Genomic DNA, 20,789 nt, shown 5'->3' with positions numbered 1-20,789 from the left:
AGGCATATCATAGTCAAATGCCCAAAATACTCAGGCAAGGAGAGAATCATGAAAGCAGCAAGGGAAAAAAAGTCCCTAACCTACAAGGGAAGACAGATCAGGTTTGCAGCAGACCTATCCACAGAAACTTGGCAGGCCAGAAAGGAGTGGCGGGATATATTCAGTGTGCTGAATCAGAAAAATATGCAGCCAAGAATTCTTTATCCAGCAAGGCTGTCATTCAAAATAGAAGGAGAAATAAAAAGTTTCCCAGACAAACAAAAATTAAAGGAGTTTGTGACCACTAAACCAGCCCTGCAAGAAATTTTAAGGGGGACTTTCTGAGGGGAGAAAAGATGAAAAAATATATATATACATATATACCAAAAGCAACAAAAGATTAGAAAGGATCAGAGAACATCACCAGAAACTCCAACTCTACAAGCATCATAATGGCAATAAATTCTTATCTTTCAGTACTCACTCTAAACGTCAATGGACTCAATGTTCCAATCAAAAGACATAGGGTAACAGAATGGATAAGAAAACAAGATCCATCTATATGCTGTTTACAAGAGACCCACTTTAAACCTAAAGACACCTTCGGATTGACAGTAAGGGGATGGAGAACCATCTATCATGCTAATGGTCAACAAAAGAAAGCCGGAGTAGCCATACTTATATCAGACGATCTAGACTTTAAAATAAAGACTGTATCAAGAGATGCAGAAGGGCATTATATCATAATCAAGGGGTCTATCGACCAAGAAGACCTAAGAGTTGTAAACATTTATGCGCCAAATGTGGCAGCACCCAAATATATAAATCAATTAATCACAAACATAAAGAAACTCATCAATAGTAATACCATAATAGTAGGAGACTTCAACACCCCACTCACAGCAATGGACAGATCATCTAATCAAAAAATCAACAAGGAAACAATGGCTTTGAATGACACACTGGACCAGATGGACTTAACAGATATATTCAGAACAATTCATCCTAAAGCAGCAGAATATACATTCTTCTCCAGTGCACATGGAACGTTCTCCAGAACAGACCATATACTGGGACACAAATCAGCCCTAAGTAAGTGCAAAAAGATTGAGATCATACCGTGCATATTTTCAGACCACAACGCTATGAAACTTGAAATCAACCACAAGAAAATACTTGGAGAGGTAACAAATACTTGGAGACTGAATGGGGTAACCAAGCAGCTAAAGAGGGATTTAAAAAGTATATGGAAGTTAATGAAAATGATAACACCACAACCCAAAATCTCTGGGACACAGCAAAGGCAGTCATAAGAGGAAAGTATATAGCAATTCAGGCCTTCCTAAAGAAGGAAGAAATATCTCAGATACACAACCTAACCTTACACCTTAAGAAGCTGGAAAAAGAATAGCAAATAAAACCCCAAACCAGCAGAAGACATGAAATAATAAAGATTAGAGCAGAAATTAATGCTATCGAAACCAAAAAAATGGTAGAACAGATCAATGAAACCAGAAACTGATTCTTTGAAAGAATTAACAAAATTGATAAACCACTAGCCCATTTGATCAAGAAGAAAAAGGAAAGGACCCAAATAAATAAAATCAAGAATGAAAGAGGAGAGATCACAACCAACACAACAGAAATAAAAACAATAATAAGAGACTATTATGAGCAATTATATGCCAATAAAATGGGTAATCTGGAAGAAATGGACAAATTCCTAGAAACATAGACACTACCAAAACTGAAACAGGAAGAAATAGAAAATTTGAACAACCTATAACCAGTAAGGAAATCGAATTAGTAATCAAAAATCTGCCCAAAAACAAGAGTCCAGGGCCAGATGGCTTTCCAGGGGAATTCTACCAAACATTTCAGGAAGAGTTAACACCTATTCTCTTGAAACTGTTCCAAAAAATAGAAATGGAAAGAAAACTTCCAAACACTTTCTATGAAGCCAGCATTACCTTGATTCCAAAACCAGACAGAGACCCCATTAAAAAGGAGACCTATAGACCAATTTCGCTGATGAACATGGATTCAAAAATCCTCAACAAGATATTAGCCAACCGGATCCAACAGTACATTAAAAAATTATTTACCATGACCAAGTGGAATTTATACCTGGGATGCAGGGCTGGTTCAATATCCACAAAACAATTAATGTGATTCATCACATCAACAAAAGAAAGGATAAGAACCATATGATCCTCTCAATAGATGCAGAGAAAGCATTTGACAAAATACAGCATCCTTTCTTGATAAAAACCCTCAAGAAAGTGGGGATAGAAGCAGCATACCTCGAGATCATAAAAGCCATATATGAATGACCCAATGCTAATATCCTCAATGTGGAAAAACTGAGAGCTTTCCCCCTAAGGTCAGGAACAAGACAGGGATGTCCACTCTCGCCGTTGTTATTCAACATAGTATTGGAAGTCTTAGTCTCTGCAATCAGACAACACAAAGAAGTAAAAGGCATCCAAATCAGCCAGGAGGAGGTCAAACTTTCACTCTTTGCAGATGACATGATACTCTATATGGAAAACCCAAAAGATTCCACCAAAAAACTGCTAGAATTGATTCATGAATTCAGCAAAGTTGCAGGATATAAAATCAACGCACAGAAATAGGTTGTATTCCTATACACCAACAATGAAGTGACAAAAAGAGAAATCAAGGAATTGATCCCATTTACAGTTTCACCAAAAACCATAAAATACCTAGGAATAAATCTAACCAAAGAGATAAAAAATCTATACACTGAAAACTATAGAAAGCCTATGAAAGAAATTGAAGACACAAAAAAATGGAAAAAGATTCCATGCTCCTGGATAGGAAGTACAAATATTGCTAAAACGTCGATACTACCCAAAGCAATCTACATATCCAATGCAATGCCTATCAAAATAACACCAGCATTCTCCACAGAGCTAGAACAAATAATCCTAACATTTGTACGGAACCAGAAAAGACCCCGAATAGCCAAAGCAATCTTGAAAAAGAAAACCAAAGCAGGAGGCATCACAATCCCAGACTTCAAGCTATACTACAAAGCTGTAATCATCAAGACAGTATGGTACTGGCACAAGAAGAGACACTCAGATCAATGGAACAGAATAGAGAACCCAGAAATGGACCCACAAACGTATGGCCAACTAATCTTTGACAAAGCAGGAAAGAATATCCAATGGAATAAAGACAGTCTCTTCAGCAAGTGGTGCTGGGAAAACTGGACAACGACATGCAGAAGAATGAACATGGACCACTTTCTTACACCATACACAAAAATAAACTCAACATGGATGAAAGACCTCAATGTAAGACAGGAAGCCATCAAAATCCTCAAGGAGAAAGCAGGCAAAAACCTCTTTGATCTTGCCGCAGCAACTTTTTACTCAACACGTCTCTGGAGGCAAGGAAAACAAAAGCAAAAATGAGCTACTGGGACCTCATCAAAATAAAAAGCTTCTGCACAGTGAAGGAAACATCAGCAAAACTAAAAAGCAACCAAAGGAATGGCAGAAGATATTTGCAAATGACATATTAGATAAAGGGTTAGTATCCAAAATCTATAAAGAACTTATCAAACTCACCACCCCAAAAAACAATCCAGTGAAGAAATGGGCAAAAGACATGAATAGACACTTCTCCAAGGAAGACACCCAGATGGCCAACCGACACATGAACAGTTGCTCAACATCACTCATCATCAAGGAAATACAAATCAAAACCACAATGAGATACCACCTCACACCTGTCAGAATGGCTAACATGAACAACTCAGGCAACAACAGATGTTGGTGATGATGCAGAGAAAGAGGGTCTGTTTTGCATTGTTGGTGGGAATGCAAGCTGGTGCAGCAACTCTGGAAAACAGTATGGAGGTTCCTCAAAAACCTAAAAATAGATCTACCCTACAACCCAGCAATTGCACTACTAGGCATTTATCCAAGGGATACAGGTGTGCTGTTTCGAAGGGACACATGCACCCCCATGTTTATAGCAGCACTATCAACAACAGCCAAAGTATGGAAAGAGCTCAAATGTCCATCGATGGATGAATGGATCAAGAAGATGTGGTATATATATATACAATGGAGTATTACTCGGCAATCAAAAAGAATGAAATCTTGCCATTTGCAACTACGTGGATGGAACTGGAGGGTATTATGCTAAGTGAAATTAGTCAGTCAGAGAAAGACAAAAATCATATGACTTTACCCCTATGAGGACTTTAAGAGACCAAACAGATGAACATAAGGGAAGGGAAACAAAAATAATATAAAAACAGGGAGGGGGCAAAACAGAAGAGACTCATAAATATGGAGAACAAACTGAGGGTTGCTGGAGGGGTTGTGGGAGGGGGATGGGATAAATGGGTAAGGGGCATTAAGGAATCTACTCCTGAAATCATTGTTTCACTATATGCTAATTTGGATGTAAATTTTTAAAAATAAAAAATAGGGGCGCCTGGGTGGCTCAGCAGGTTGAGCGTCCAACTTCGGCTCAGGTCATGATCTCACAGTTTGTGAGTTCGAGCCCCGCGTCGGGCTCTGTGCTGACAGCTCAAAGCCTGGAGCCTGCTTCAGATTCTGTGTCTCCCTCTCTCTCTGCCCCTTCCCTGCTCATACTCTGTCTCTCTCTGTCTCTCCAAAATGAATAAACGTTAAAAAAATAAATAAATAAAAAATAAAATTTAAAAAAGTTGTCTGCTATATTGCTTCTCTTCATTTGCAAGTGGATTCCCTTTCCTGCTTTATCCCTAAATATCTTTCCCTTGATAATACAGATTATATTTCTACATTTTTACACAATTTTTCAGGTACCTACTCTTAGCTACAAGTGGAAAGACTACCAAAGCCAAGTGGAAGTAGGCTTTGTTATGGCCACTACCAAATCATGCTACTTAGTTTTGGTCCTCTGGCAAAGAGTCTAGAAGTTAGGTAGAGTCCAACAAGTTCAGGTCCCTTTGAACACCCCAATACCTAAAGAGTTCTGTAATTCAACTCCTTATGGGGATGGAAAAGCATGTGAAGTTGCCTAGTCCGCCTGCTAAAATAAGTAACTACCTCTTCCCATGCAGTTATCTCAGTAATAAATACATAATTTACTTATATATTATTATAATTCTGTAGCCATATAATCTATATAACTCAGCGGCATGGTAGTTTCTCGCAGTGAACTTTGATAAAATAAATATGAAATTATTCTAGATAACCTCAACCATGCAGAAGTATACAAACCATTCAACGGGACTATCCCCCTTCTCACAGCGCCACTGAAGGGTAGTGCTCTGTCCTGGTGTTCCTTCCGTCATTTTCAGAGGTTTGTGTGCTATGGTGATGGGTGGGGGATGCTTAACCCATTTGGTACGAAGAGTCATTTTCTGTTTGGACCCCAACGTGGAACTAACGCTTCGGCGTCCCTTACCAGACACGCCCAGTGTAACACCTGCCCCATGCCCTCCTGCTTCTGCAGGTTGGGGTGCCACTCTCTGAGACCATGACGCCTGAGCTTGTGGATGACACCGACTCCCCTTCTGCACTCACTCAGCCATTCGTCATTCCCAACAGCATCCGCTGCATGCCTGCTCCGGGCCGGAATGGGGACCACTCGGGTGCAGAAGGAAGGCATGGGAGGCATTAGAGCCGCCTAATGTTTGAATCTCTTCCGGACACACATTGGTTTGTATCTCATCACCCACTTGAACTCAAGCATAACTGGCCAAGCAAATGTGGCAAGCATTTCTTGGCCAAGCAAATGTGGCAAGAGGTGATGTGGATCTCTTCTGGACAAAAACCTTAAGACCTCGTATGTGGCTCCCCGCATCTTTTTACTCTGCCTCTATAGTTGTGAGAGCCGGGGTAGAGATGGCTGTGCCTCTGTCAGCCTGAATCTCTCAGTCATTACCACAAGCAGAGCCCTCTTGAAGACCCACGGATGGCCAATTAGCACGAGAACTTTTGTATTTCATTTTATTTATTATTATTATTTTTTAATATTTTTTAAAAAATTTAAATTTGCATCCAAGTTACGTAGCATATAGCGCAATAGTGATTTCAGGGTAGAATCCAATGATTCGTCCCCTACATATAACGCCCAGTGCTCATCCCAACGAGTGTCCTCCTTAATGCTCCTTGACCATTTAGCCCATCCCCCCATCCACCAGCAACCCTCAGTTTGTTCTCTATATTTAAGAGTCTCTGGTGTTTTGTCCCCCTCCCTGTTTTTATATTAGTTTTGCTTCCCTTCCCTTATGTTCGTCTGTTTCGTATCTTAAATTCCACATGAGTGAAGTCATATGATATTTGTCTTTCTCTAATTTCTCTTAGCATAACACACTCCAGTTCCATCCATATTATTATTTTTTTTAATGTTTATTTGAGAGACAGAGAGAGAAAGAGAGAGAGAGAGAGCATGAGCAGGGGAGGAGCAGAGAGAGAGGGAGAGAGGGAGAATCCAAGGCAGGTTCCAGGCTCTGAGCTGTCAGCACAGAGCCTGACACGGGGCTGGAACTCACAAACTGTGAAATCACGACCGAAGCTGAAATCGGACACTTAACCGACTGAGCCACCCAGGCATCCCATATATATTCATTTTATTATTGAACGTTTTCCAAATAAGGAACTTCCACAGGTGGTAATAATATCAATACAACAGAAAAAAATCATGTAAAATGGATATTCTTGTTTTTATTTTTTATAAGGCATACTAGTCAAATATATTAGAGAAGCATACCTTAAACCCATCTTTTTTTTTTTTTTTAGTTTTCATCTCTTTATTTTCTTGCATAAATGTATCTAACACATACTACAGATTCCCCTCCCCCCCCCCCCCCCACTTTCCTTGTCCTATGGAGTCACGGAGAGTGACCTTTATCTGTGTTATTATGTGGGTCACAAGGGCAAGTTCGACCAAGAGTTCCTGCAGTTGTGGTTCCTACCTGACAGGAAATTGAGGTGTGCCAACAACAGCAATTATACAAATAATGTTATGATCAGAAAAAGAGGCTTACGTACATAAATGTGTGATACGGCAACCGAGGAGAATAACTAATGACAATGAAAAAGCCTGAGAGGACGACGCTTTGTGGCCTCCTGCTGACAGGGTGTGCTGGCAGGAGCTTGAAATTGTCATTGCAGATGAACACGTTTCTTCGACCACATCAAAGATTGGCTCTCATGGATGTCATTCAATCCAAGGATCCAGAAGGCGTCCTGGTGCTTTACTGTCTTGCCCAGGACCTGAAGTGTTTTGTCTTCAGTCTTACTGGATGACACTTCAAGATTAAGCCAGTGTAGGGGCGTCTGGGTGGCTCAGTCAGTTAATCGTCTGACTCTTGATTTAGGCTCAGCTCATGATTTCAGTCAAGGTTGTGATATGGAGCCCGATGTCGAGATCTGTGCTAACAGCGAGGAGCCTGCTTGGGCTTCTCTCCCTTTCTCTCTTCCCCTCCCCTACTGATACTTGCTCTCGCTCTTTAAATAAGTAAACTTTTTAAAAAGATCAAGCCAGTGTAGATTGGATACTGGGGTGGACACAAGTTTGTGTGTGGGGTGGGTGGGAGTGGCTGTTTTTAATCATTATCAGGAAATTTTTGTGTCTATCAGGGAAACATTTTATTATAAACTATAAAAGCTTGTTTTTAACAAATACATAACGAAGTGCAAATAAACCCCAATTTACTTCCTTAACAGTTCTCATAATAACGTCCTGCCCTGCTGGACTCTGAACTACTTCCCGCAATTATTTTTCTTAAGTTCTAAACTTTAACTAGAAGGCTCAGGATAAAAGGCAAGGCAGCGCCACCCAAACAGCCACTTTGACAGGGTTTCTCGTTGAACCGGGGACTGACCATGACCTGCTGTGAAGGATGGACATCCTGTAATGGATTCACCTTGCTGGTTCTACTTCTACTGGGAATAACCCTCAACGCAATCCCTCTAATTGTCAACTTAGTTGATGAAGGCCAGTTTCTTCAAAACCCCATCTCTTGCTTTGAGTGGTGGTTCCCAGGAATTATAGGAGCAGGGCTGATGGTGAGTAACGTTTACTTGGCCTGATTTCGGGAAAGGCCTGTCTATTTTACCCAACTTCTAAAGACTTTTAGCTTGCTGGTGGGCTACGTCTTGGCTGGGGATGCTGTCGGGAGGAGTGGAATGGTATTAATTTATACTGGCATTAAGTGAAGACCGACAATTTAAGTAAACTGGAGTACAGGCCAGGGGGCTCGGGCAAAAAAATTAATAATTTGATAAACGTTGGTTGGGTTCGTACCGATCATATTTCTTCACATGTAACGTTGTTCTTTATTGTGTTCAGGATGTTTGAATCCATTCCCTCAGCTTTCCTTTGCCAATGCTAGTCTCTAAGTATTCACAGGAATATGGGGTGGGAAATGCTACCCATAAAGGGACTCTGGTTAAAGCCAGAGAAATGAGCTTTTGTTTGGATGTGTGTGTGTGTGTCTGTGTGTGTGTGAATGATGATGATCATGTTACTGCTTCTGGTCTTATCCCAGACTTATATGAGAACACTCGTGGGTCATTAGATATTAAGCTTTAGATAAAAAATCCTCCTTTGGCTGGCACGCTGGATTTGAGACTACTCTGGCACCAGAAAGCCATTTTAGGAAGCATTCCGCCCAAAGTTGATGGTTTCTTTTCCTTTAACATCGTGAGCAATCTGTTCACCTTGTTCTAGGTAGAAAAAGTTACTCAAAGGGCTATTTCTTCCAACCACCATGGGACTTCTCTTCCAGGCTGAGAGAAAGTGATCAATAGCGCTCATCCGCGATGCAACTGCCAATCCTTGTGTCTGCTTTCTGCCCTTCTAGAAGTTTCTCTCCACTTGAATGGCATGAGCTTCCTTGCATCTGCTTAGACCAGCAGCCAGGAGCAGCTAGCTGGTCAAGTGTTGTTTGTTTGTTTGTTTTAAGCTTATTTATTTACTTTGAGAGAGAGTGTGTGAGAGAACATGTGCCAAGGGCAGAGAGAGACAGAGAGACAGAGAGACAGGGAGAGACAGGGAATCCCAAGCAGATTCCTTGCTGTCAGCGCAGAGCCCGACGTGGGGCTCGAACTCACAAACCATGAGATCATGACCTGAGCTGAAGTCGGACACTTAACCAACCACACAGGCGCCCACAGCAGGCCAAGTTTAATCAATGATGGCAATGTCCATGAAAACCCTAAAAGTTCCTAATCCATTAGGGTAACTCATGTAATTTTAAATATAAATTGGTTCTACTATAAACCCCACCCCCATTGAAAAGAATTTCTTGCTAGCATTAATGGAGCCTCAGGTGGTGATAGTGCACAGCTATGTTCTATGTATGCTTATTTTGGTGGGGGGAGAGGGAGAGGAAGAAGAAAGGGGATGAAGACAGAGTGAAAGACGCACAGAGAGTACCGTTAAGCGCCAGCTACTGGGGGTCACGCTTTACACTAGTTCATTTCATCTCTCTGATGATCTGGCCAAGTAGATATTATTATTTGTATTTTGACAGATCAGCACACAGAAGGTTAGGAATGTTAACAAGGTCACATAGTAGGGGTGAAACTCAATCCCAGATGTAGCTGATTCCCAAGGTTTGTTTTCCACCAGTATTAGCACCATCATTCTCAACGACTGTCTCCAACTGACAAAGGGGAAAGATGAAATCCAGAACGTAATTCACACATTTAAGTGGCCAGGAAACTGAAGGATACAGAGGTGACAAAATCTGTGAAACAGTTCCAGAGGATCTGGACTTTCTGGTTCTACGATTGCATTTTATCATCCTCAATAAACATTAATGAGGTACCAGAATCACACAAGGTTATCTCTGTTGCGCAGCATTGTAGAAGGTCATCAAAGCAGCAAACAGCTCCTTGAAAATTTCAACATGTCTCTTACAGACTGAGCTTCAAACTCTAGGCTAGGCTCACAAGCAAACTGGTGGATGATAGAAAGGCTCAGAATGCAGGTACATTTTCCTGATCCTTGGCTATATATAGGACCTGGAAGAATATCTTTTTCAAAGGGAATCGTTCAAAATGTGGATCTCTTACTACACTTCTAAATACAAAGAAACGTTAATAAGGAAGAATTCACTGCCTGTGATAGCACTTTTGTCCTAGTTCTTGAAATCTTTCTAAAATTGCTAAGGTATTTTAAACTTTTTTCAAAAATGGGACTTTGCAGGAAGTAGCTAATAATAAAAACTGGGGAATTCATTATTGATTATTTCATAAAATACACACTCATTTTATGGTTTTATGATTTACTCAAAAGAGAGGCGAACTTTTTCATCTTTTGAAACCATAACCAAGAGTAAAGATGTTGCGTAATTATTTTCAACCATTATCTCCTAAGTGGAAAAATCAATACGTGTTATTTTTTTCAGGTACTAAAAAAAAAAGACTTGAAGTCCATCCTCTAAAAATAGAAAGGCCATTTTATTTTATATGAGTTAGTTGGAAGTCTCATCTTAATTATGCTTACTCATTGAGTGTACTTATTACATAATGGTAATATATTAAATATCATTAATTAACACAGAACAAGTCTTAACAGAGAACGAGTTGTTGAATGCTAAACACATTAGAAATATTACATATAACAAGAGTTTTCAAAATATAATTTTTGTATTTATGCTGAACTATGGCTTTGTGTGTTATTCTCACATTCAAGTACATAGAAAAATCCCCAAAGTTTGCATTTTATCAGAGTTTCAATGATCTAAAAGCTCTCTTGTACTTCATTTACCAAATCATATACTACCTTACTTCTAAAACTGGATAAAAGTATGTGTTTCTGTAAGAAAAAAAATGAACAATACTACTTCTTTCTAAAAACAAAATCTGTCGTGGTGCCTGGGTGGCTCAGTCGGTTAAGTGTCTGACTTCAACTCAGGTCATGATCTCGCGGTTCGTGAGTTCAAGCCCCGCATCAGGCTCTGTGCTGACAGCTCGGAGCCTGGAGCCTGCTTCGGATTCTGTGTCTTCCTTTCTCTCTGCCCCTCCCCTCCTCATGCTCGGTCTCTGTCAAAAATAAACATCTTAAAAAATTAACAAAAAATCTATCGAGATTTTTTTTTTTATTTTTTTTTATTTTTGGGACAGAGAGAGACAGAGCATGAACGGGGGAGGGACAGAGAGAGAGGGAGACACAGAATCGGAAACAGGCTCCGAGCCATCAGCCCAGAGCCTGACGCGGGGCTCGAACTCACAGACCGCGAGATCGTGACCTGGCTGGAGTCGGACGCTTAACCGACTGCGCCACCCAGGCGCCCCTCGAGATTTTTAATTTCACACAAACTCATGCTTAGGAATTGAAGAGAAAGAGTATTCTCATAACTACTAATGATCACAGGAGATTATCTGGAAGACTTATAATTCAGTCACCTACGTACACATATACTTTCACATTTTACTGTCCATGGGCACCTGGCTGGCTCAGCTGGTGGAGCGTGCAACTCTTGATCTCAGGGTTGTGGGTTCAAGCCTGACATGGGATGTAGACTTTACTTAAACAAAAATCAAATCAAATCACATTTTACTGTCCATTTCATAAAGAGCCCCTCCAACTCCCAAAACTCTGACTGGGCGAAATGGTTGAGCTACAGTGAGTTATTAAGTTACCCATAATCACGTAACAAAGATGTGTTAAGATGTCATGAAGCTGGGGGGCCTGGGTGGCTCAGTCGGTTGAGCCCCTGGCTCGATTTTGGCTCAGGTCATGATCCCAGGGTTGTGAGATGGAGTTTTGCATCGGGCTCTGCTGACAGTGAAGAGCCTGCTTGGGATTTTCTCTCTCCCTCTCTCTCTCTCTCTGTCCCTCCCCGTCTCATGCTCTCTTGTGCTCTCCCTCTCAAAAAAAAAAAAAAAAAAAAAAAAAAAAAAAAAAAAAAAAAAAAAAAAGATGTCATGAAGTCAACTGGGTGAGAATTCACATACTGTCAGTCATTGTTATGTTATAAAACACCTTTGCAAGGGAAAAGAATTACGAAAGAAGATGTTCAGCAGCTCTGAAATAAATTAATCCTCAAGAAAGTTAGTTTAATTTACATCGATAGGGAAAATGGAATGATTTATCCGTTTAAGTTGTAACTTAATGTTGTTCCAACTTTAACATATTCATTACATTTCTAAATCAGGGGCTGGGAATTTTGTTCTATAAGGAGCCAGACAGTATTTTAAGCTTTGTGAGCCAGACAGTCTCTCACAATTACTCAACTGTACCATTGATGTGTGAAAGCAGCCGCACAAAATATGTCAGTGAATGGGCATGGCTGTATTCTGATAAAACTTTATTTATAAAAAAAAAGATGGGGGGGGGGGCACAGTGCCGGTTGTGTCCTATATGATTTGTCCTGAAGTTCAGAAGACAGTATAGCTTATGAATACAACAGAAGAAGCTTAGTCTATCAATGCTGACACCTATTTGGGAGCTGAAGTTTCTTTTCCCTTTGGGGGTTCTCAGCTATGCCCCTGAGTGGCTTGGCTGTCATACCTACGTGCCTCCTGAATTACAAGGGTGTTGGTGTTCAAGGCAATAGGCAAGCAAAGCTTGATAACAATACAGCATTCCCCACAAGTGACATGGAGTCAGCACCTGGTCAGGGTGGGGTGAAGTTCGTCAGGAAGGCTGCCTTGTAAGGTGTAAGTAAATCTTAAACCTGTTCTTAAAGGACAAAGGTGGATGGGGGCTTAAAAAGAAGCATCAGGGAAGGAACAGTTAGAAGAGGAGGGTGGGAGGAGCCAAGGGGGTGTGTGGGAGGAAGGATGAAGTGGGACGGGGGCGGGGGAAGGAGGTGAATGGAGAGCTTCTCTGTAGGAAGACAGGAGAATTGTCAGGATTGGCCAGGGTGGAATCGTGGTGGAGTCTGGGCTCTGGGGGCATCTGGGTGGCTCAGTTGGTTAAGTGTCCGACTCTTGATTTCAGCATTGATAGCGCAAAGCCTGCTTGAGATTCTCTCTCTCTCTCTCTCTCTCTCTCTCTCTCTGTCTCTCTCTCTGCCCACCCCTCCCTCTCTCTGCCTCTCTCAGAATAAGAGAATAAATAAAGAGTCTGGGCTCTGGAACCCAAATGTCCAGCTTTGGCTCCCAACTCGTCCACTCTCTTAGGCAAGTCACTCGAACTTTCTGTGTCTCAGTTTTTTCACGGGTAGAATGGGAATAATAATAGTTCCTACCTCAGAGGATTGTTATGAGGCTGGCATGAACTAAAACATGTTCAGCACCTACAACGGTACCTGGCCCCTTGTTAGAACTCAATGAAACATTAGAAAGCAAGAGTGGAAGGAAAAAAGAGAGAACTACTTTCAGGGCAGCTATGCTGAGAAGGCAGAAAAACCTCATGGCTAACATTTCTTAAGTAGAAGGAAGTAATTCACATGTCGCTCTTCAATGATACGACACTTTTTCCGGGAAGAATTTCTAGTCAGAGCCGCTGACTAGGTAGTCCTAAAAATTGAAGCCTCATCCCGAAAATGCGGCATCATTTCTTACAGCTTTCCTCAGCATTGCGTATCTCCCTCGACACAGAATGCATTATAGACAGGATTCCTGAACATCAGTGTAAAGTGAGATCATTACCCATCATGGACACACGAGCAGAAAGGAGAATGTGGAACCAAAAAGAATGCTCGGATCATAAGCTTGGTAACTAGCTAGACAGTGGTGACCTCGGGGGGTATGAGGAAACTTAGGAAATGGGAGAGGGTGGTGACAGAATTCTTACTTCCCAACTGCCAGCCCCACAGTTTCCTTTCTGGGCGCTTCCCAGATTAACTCATGCGATTTTTGGGAAATTGGATAAGTGGTTGTAGATTATAGTAACTTAAAACAAGAAGAAGAAAAAAAAAAGAGAAGAAAAGGGAATTTTGGATGGTGCAAACAATTCTTCCAGGAGCGTTCCTTCCAAAATAATGGATAAATAACTCATTCTATTCCATTTAAAATCCGAGTCTCTCTAAAGATGAGAGTAGAGCCAGAATGTAGATGGGAGGGTTTGAAGCCGTTATCCTGAACTCCCTCATCTTTGTGGTTGAAACGGCGACCCCGATATCAGGAGATGTTGCCAAATTTCCCCGTTGGTTCTCTCGAGACTTGATTTCCCACAACTTGGCGGGAGTGGGGGTTACTGCTTCTTCATCTGATGAGAAGACACGATGCTCATCCTGTCTGCTGATGTGATTTCCAGGTCATTCCGGCAACAACAATGTCCTTGGCAGCAAGAAAGAGAGCGTGTTGCAACAACAGAATTGGAGTGAGTACAGACCCGTCGGGGCCAAAGCACATGAGCAGTTGCTGATGCAGCAGCAAAGCTTCCCAAACCGTCAGTGGCAGGACCACAGGCTTAGCGACGTGCCATTTGCAACGATTACACGATAATATGGAAAGTGCGAAGTTTTTCTTTTTCAGTTTCTTTTTTTTCTCTCCCCACAAAAATTTACCTTTGAGGTCCAGTCTTCAGACCTTTCCTCAATCTTCAGTTGTCACTAAAGGTTTTCAAAGAAAGGGGATTTGTTTTTTTTATTTTTTTTTATTTATTTTTTTTATTTAAAAAAAATTTTTTTTTTTAATGTTTATTTTTGAGACAGTGAGAGACAGAGCGTGAACAGGGGAGGGGCAGAGAGGGAGGGAGACACAGAATCCGCAACAGGCTCCAGGCTCCGAGCAGTCAGCACAGAGCCCGACGCGGGGCTCGAACTCACGGACCGTGAGATCGTGACCTGAGCCGAAGTCAGATGCCCAACCGACCGAGCCACCCAGGCGCCCCAAAGAAAGGGGATTTGTAAGTCATACCCAGAGCCCCAGTCGATTTCATAATTCTCAAATATTTGTTATTTTTTGTGGCGCGTATAAAATACTTTGGGAAAGTGTATCCTCAGTTCTGTGAAAGACTGGCTTGCTACGATCGGGAGAATTGTCCTTATCCAGTATAAAGAAGATAACGGGATATTTTCTCAAACATGTAGTATGTACCTATTATATACAAAATTGTAGGTAAGTTAAAAGTAAAGGAAGTTAATACTTATTAACCTTCTGTTACTACGCTCAGAACACTTCCAACTCGATATTCTTATTTAATGCTCTCAAAGGCACTAAGTGGGAAGTATTATGATCTCTGTTTCACTGACCGAGAAATTGATCCTCAGAGAAAGCAAATAATTTGCCAGCGTAGCCAGTAGGTGAATTTGCATCCAAATCCATCAGACTCCAAAATTCACAATCTTTACACTATTTATGCCGTGACCATTGCTATTAAGTAACACCGAGGGCTTCCAATAATCTCTAAGGAAGGGGGATCAATTAATAAACAAGCAGTCACAGTAAATATTCCTGGCTGAGCTGGCTCCCAGAGATTCAGTATTTTTCAAAAATACCCTAGGTGATTCTAATTGTGATCCCAGGGGTGAGAACCAGTTTTTTAAAGCATACATATCTATATCTGTATTACATATTTATATCCATAACAGAAAATTTATATTTTTAAAATTTACCTTTTGACATTTGATATTTATCTAGGCTTATAATTACTTTCTAATTGCTTATAGTCCATCTTTGTTCCTGATACACTATGGGTATTCAGTATATATTAGTTTTCAGTTTCCCCCCTCTGGTACTTTCTAAATCATAATTTGCAGTTTGACTTTGTATTACCTCTCTATTGTACTTACATTCTTAAGAAAGACACTTGAGATATTTCTAAATCCCTGAACGCCAAAATGTCAGAACACTTATCTAGATTTTTCTCTCCAATCATATTTCCATTAGGAATCTTTTGTTCCCCGACATATCCTTTAATGGCAAATTAGTCATCTTTTCAACGATCATTTTTCTTTGTCCTTGGAGGGCAGTGAGTTCAGAATAACCAAGACGCCTTTCACGCCGGTGTTGGGCTTAACACACCAGGCTTTGCTCCCCCACACCGTGCTTGAAAATCACTGGAAGTCATGCTTCAGCAACATTACAGATTATTACGTGCCAACGAGCTGCAGGAACTCTGGAGTGCCAAGGCAGTGGTGGAGGAGGGGCGTGTTGAATAATACTGCTCATGTTCTATCAATGATAGTGAGGCTGCCTACTTAATTAAAATTTCCAGCTTATATTGACTAGATGCAATAGAGCGTTCCTAAGCACTTTTCTCACTTGGTGGCAGCTATGGGAAGCCTGCGTTTAAGTCAGACCAGGCATCTTCCAAGTCTAGAAAAGACCAAAGCGTCATAAAAGTGAGAAAGGCTGGATCTTGGGGTGGGAGACGGGGTCACCAAGGCTTGGCTTCTGTATTAACTGTTCCTACTATCTCCCCCGACTCAACTGTTCCTTGCTCCTTCCCTTTGTCGCTTCTTGATTTTGTTTCCAAATGCTTTGGTTTTGCCGAGTCATTTAAATGAACCCCGACTCGGGCAAATTCAGATCCCCAGAGTCACTTTTCTAAAGCCAGGCCCCTTTGTAGCGATGAGAAGTCAGAAATAATAAATGACCTAAAACATCAACAGCGCACTTCTTGATGAGCAAGTGAAGCATCTTGCACAGGCCACAGTAGGTACAGAAGAATCCGGATTGGAATTAGACTCCAAATCCATCATTCTTCGCTTTCGGCTGGAAGGATTTTGGTGCCGTGATTAAAACCCGAGCGCTAGCATTTCCGTGAGATCCTGACAAGTTCACCAACCTCCCTGAATTATACTTTTCTCATCCATGAAGTGGGAATAATTGTATCTATCTCTTGCGGGGGGGTTATTAAAAGGGCTAAATGATATATGTAAAGCCCAACATCCCACAACACACACTATGTAGGTAACCGCTTATTCTGCTTACGCATTAGGTCTCCTAAACCCTCTAGGAGTGGCAATATTATCACATCAAAGGAAAAGGACATGTACCCCTTCCCTTCATTTCTGTAGACTTTAAGTCGTGATTACCATTGACTAACAACGTCACTGAAACAATATGGAGCTTCTTTTTGGAAAAGGTAGACCTATACAAACTTTCGCTTGGGCCGTAACATTTCCTATGGGCAAATTTCACACTTTTTTCTCCTTTCTCTGGCTCTCGTTCATGAAATGAAAGATGCTTAAAGGCTTGTAATCTTTGTCTCGAACACAGTATGGTTCTCCAAGGGGGGGCAGTTCTGCCCCCGCCAAGGTGACCTTCGGCAATGTCCAGGACACTTTGGTTGTCAACAATTTGGAGCCGGGTTGGTGTTGGTGGGCGGTAGGGGGCGGGGGGGAGGGGAGAGCAATGGTACTAGCATCTAAACCCTGTTCGAACACCACACTGTTGACTGATCCCTGCACAATGCAGGGCCACTCACAGCATCAGGACCAAATCTGGATGAAAGATTTGGGAGTCAGGAGACCAGACACCAAAATGTGTGTGCTTAAGATGTAGTCAAGGTTCTGTGAAGTAGAAAGTACACAGAACGGGGAGAAGGTACCAGATTTCAGTGGTCCCTTGAACCGGAAAAGCCTCCGGTATACAAAAGCGCAGAGTTCCCAGAGACAGTGGCAAGCCCCACCACCTTTTCGTGAGTCTAATCAAATGGCAGGGACGTCACCCTCTTTGTTCTTTTATAATTCAGACCTAAGCAAACCGAGATCTTAAGACCTGGGGCTGCGGGGTGGCCGGGGAACAGCAGCAGTTGAACCGAAGCCTGCGCGTGATGCTGAGACTTGAAACAGACCGGGAGCAAACGTGTAAGAACATGTGCCGGTCGGCGCCTCCTTTGTTTTTCAGATGCTTCTGTCATCACTTCTGAATGGGATCACAGTCATTGGTGCTGTGTACTGCACGTTAGTATCTCTCCGGGCTCTCTCGGAAGGCCCTCTCATTTGTAACTCTCAAGTGAACAGCACTTCCAGTTGTGAATTTTCATTCAACAACTTGAGGTGAGTCACCTGATCTTCACGGATTCTCTTACATGCTGCAGCTAGTGACACGAGAAGAGTGTGGTGTTGCCATGGGGCCCACGTTGTTCTTTGATGGCGTGGCTGGGACACACACTCTTAGGGATTTAGCACCTTTTCCCCGATTGGCACAATCTCACAGAAACGGAGGAACCACTACGTTCAGAATGCTTTGGGGGTGATCCTGTCTAAAAGGAGTAGTTGCCTCAGATGGCTCATCCTGGTCTTTTAAAAATCCGTGGCTGCCTAGGTGTATGTGTATCAAGAATTCCGAGAAATATACGCCAGAAATTTAGCTTTGATCTTTGGAGAATGGTAACGGAAGATGCCCTGGGGAAGTGAAGGGAGCATTGACTTTCTACACTTCTGAACTAACTAAATGTCTAAGTCCTAAGCGTATGTTACCTTTATAATTTAAAAAGTTGACTAAAAACACAACACATAAAATCTAGAACCTTCCTTATAAGCCCTAAAAGAAACAAAGCAGTCAAAAGATTCATGCACTTACTATAAATATACCGTAGGCACGGGAATGAATCCACTTTAACGCCTACAGCCACAACACTGAAGTTACTTGTAAATGGCTCATTTCAGTCTTGTAAGATGGTTCTGTGCCTGAATCTAAGCACCGAATTTGTAAAACTGGAAGAACAGAACAACCTAATCCATCAGTTACCTATAGGTTCCTCAGTTTGGAAAATAATCAGAATTCGCTTTTGGAATTATGTGAAAAAAAATTTCCCCCTCATTTCCTCTTATCTTGCTACATTAAAAAATAAAGATCTCTCGGGGGCACCTGCGTGGCTTAGTTGGTTGAGCCTCCAACTTCGGCTCAGGTCATGATCTCACAGTTCATGAGTTCCAAGCCCCACATCAGGCTCCGTGCTGACAGCTCAGAGCCTGGAGCCTGCTTCAGATTTTGTCTCCCTCTCTCTTTGCCCCTCCCCTGCTTGCCCTCTGTCTCTCTCTCCAAAATAAACATTAACATTTTTTTTAAATAAAAAATAAAAATCTCTCAAATTTTGCAGACTGCAGTTGCCGTGAATCAAGATTCAAAAACATTCCATTAACTAATAGATCCGAAGTTTAAAATCAGAGATTGTAGGCACAGGTGCTGTGCACATTTAGTCCTTCGGAGAGGACAAGTCAGCATACACCAGGCTAAGCTCTGCAGATAAGAGTCACTCTAGTTGGGGACACAGACAGTTGCAGAGAGTAAACAGTTACAAGAGCGATCCTACACTTGCTGGCAAACCGCAGAAAGCACACGCCTATTCTATGCGCTGAAAATACTGTCATCTTCCCCGGATAAATGTCAGCTTTGGGATCCAGAAATGCAAACTGTCTAAGAACACTTAGCCTTACTCCATAGTAAACTGAGGAAACATCATCTTAGGACGGTTCATGTTAGGGCTAGAAGCTCTCATTTTCCAGACCTGGTTACAGTGGGCACGGATGGATGGTAATCAGACATACTGAACATGCTTTTTGTCAGCAGAAGTTGCACACCGCGCTTAAGAGCAGATACATCATTGCAGTTTTGCACGAAGGATTGAGCTCCACGAAAGAGGTGCCTCCTTGATTTGAATGTCTTTAGCAAGTAGAATGCCTGTATAATTAGGTTGAACCACAGGAGATGAATATTCAACCATTTCTGACATAGCAAATTTCATATGGTTCAACCTAAGAGCAGGCGCTATAGAATGATGGGCTATATAATCAACGAAAGTTTTGTAGCTATCACAGTACATGGACACATGACCAGAAACCTCGAACTTAGCTATAGTTTTTGGGCACAGTATTTCAAAGTAGTTGTGTGTGTGTGTGTGTGTGTGTGTGTTTTAATGTTTATTTATTATTGAGAGAGAGAGACAGACAGAGCATTAGCATGGGAGGGGCAGAGAGAGAGGGAGACACAGAATCGGAAGCAGGCTCCAGGCTCTGAGCTGTCAGCACAGAGCCCGACGCGGGGCTTGAACTCACAAACCATGAGATCACGACCTCAGCCAAAGTCGACGGTTAACCGACCGAGCCACCCAGGTGCCCCTCGAGGTACTTGTGTTTTATTATACTCGTCCTTTTCTGTGAGTGTAAGAAACAGCACAATGCTGCATTCTTTCTTCATGATGATATTCCTGAATATCTTCTCTCGTTTCTTGCGTTTCAGCAACATCCATCCAGAATCCTTCGATCTACAGTGGTTCTTCAGAGAGTCCTGCGTGGCTCCTGCTGAGGTCACTGATCCCACCCTCAGTGGCACCAGGGCCAGTGATGGTGGACGCTATAGCTTGAACTTCAGTTCTAAAGAAAACAGACACAGGATGATCCATTTTTCAGTGTTCTTGGGCCTGCTGCTTGTGGGGATTCTCGAGCTCATGTGTGGGCTCAGTCAGATGGCCATCGGTCTTCTCGGCTGTCTGTGTGGAGTCACTAAGCGGAGAAGTAGGATTGTGTAGTTTTGTGGCAATCAGGTGGGAATCTTAGCAGTTTGAATCATCTGGGGATTGCGTTTAAAAGACACTCTTTCAGAAGTTCAATAGCGGAATGCGTCTAGGAAGCTACAGGAATCTTTTTAGGCCAAAAGTCACCTTTGAGGTGGTTAAAAAAGAAAAAAAAATCAGCCTTTCACGTATCAAGCAAGAGCAATCATCAGTGGTTGACTTGGAGGAAAGGCGGAGAGAAGTTTTCAGTTTGTTTTGTAGCTTTCGGTACTTCTGTACTATTTGAATTTTTAAGGACTATATTCTTGTGTGTGGAGGGAGAAGGGAGCGAGGGGGAAGGAAAAGGGGGTGGGGAGGGAGGGAGGACAGGAAGGAACAGTTGTCCTGGAAGTGAAAATATAGAACTTGTTTTACTATATTTCTTTATACTTGAAATAAAAAAAAGAATAAAAAGATAACCTGAA

At 41.9% G+C, this 20,789-nt stretch overlaps 1 protein-coding gene and 1 pseudogene across 1 annotated transcript; both read left to right on the top strand.

Annotated features, from left to right (window-relative positions):
• Window positions 1-6,973: 6,973 nt before the first annotated feature.
• Window positions 6,974-7,286, top strand: LOC102966161 (annotated as a pseudogene).
• A 555-nt stretch (window positions 7,287-7,841) lies between these two features.
• TM4SF20 (transmembrane 4 L six family member 20) lies at window positions 7,842-20,613 on the top strand. The gene is made up of 4 exons (XM_007082913.3): window positions 7,842-8,024; window positions 14,173-14,238; window positions 17,715-17,866; window positions 20,052-20,613. The coding sequence occupies exons 1-4, from the start codon at window positions 7,842-7,844 to the stop codon at window positions 20,338-20,340; spliced, it is 690 nt and encodes a 229-aa protein (XP_007082975.1). The 3' UTR covers window positions 20,341-20,613.
• The last annotated feature ends 176 nt before the right edge of the window (window positions 20,614-20,789 follow it).

This window comes from Panthera tigris, chromosome C1, assembly GCF_018350195.1.
Source record: "Panthera tigris isolate Pti1 chromosome C1, P.tigris_Pti1_mat1.1, whole genome shotgun sequence".
Lineage (NCBI taxonomy): Eukaryota > Metazoa > Chordata > Mammalia > Carnivora > Felidae > Panthera > Panthera tigris.
Note: the sequence above shows the minus strand (reverse complement) of the source record. Positions and strands in the feature narration are given on the sequence as shown.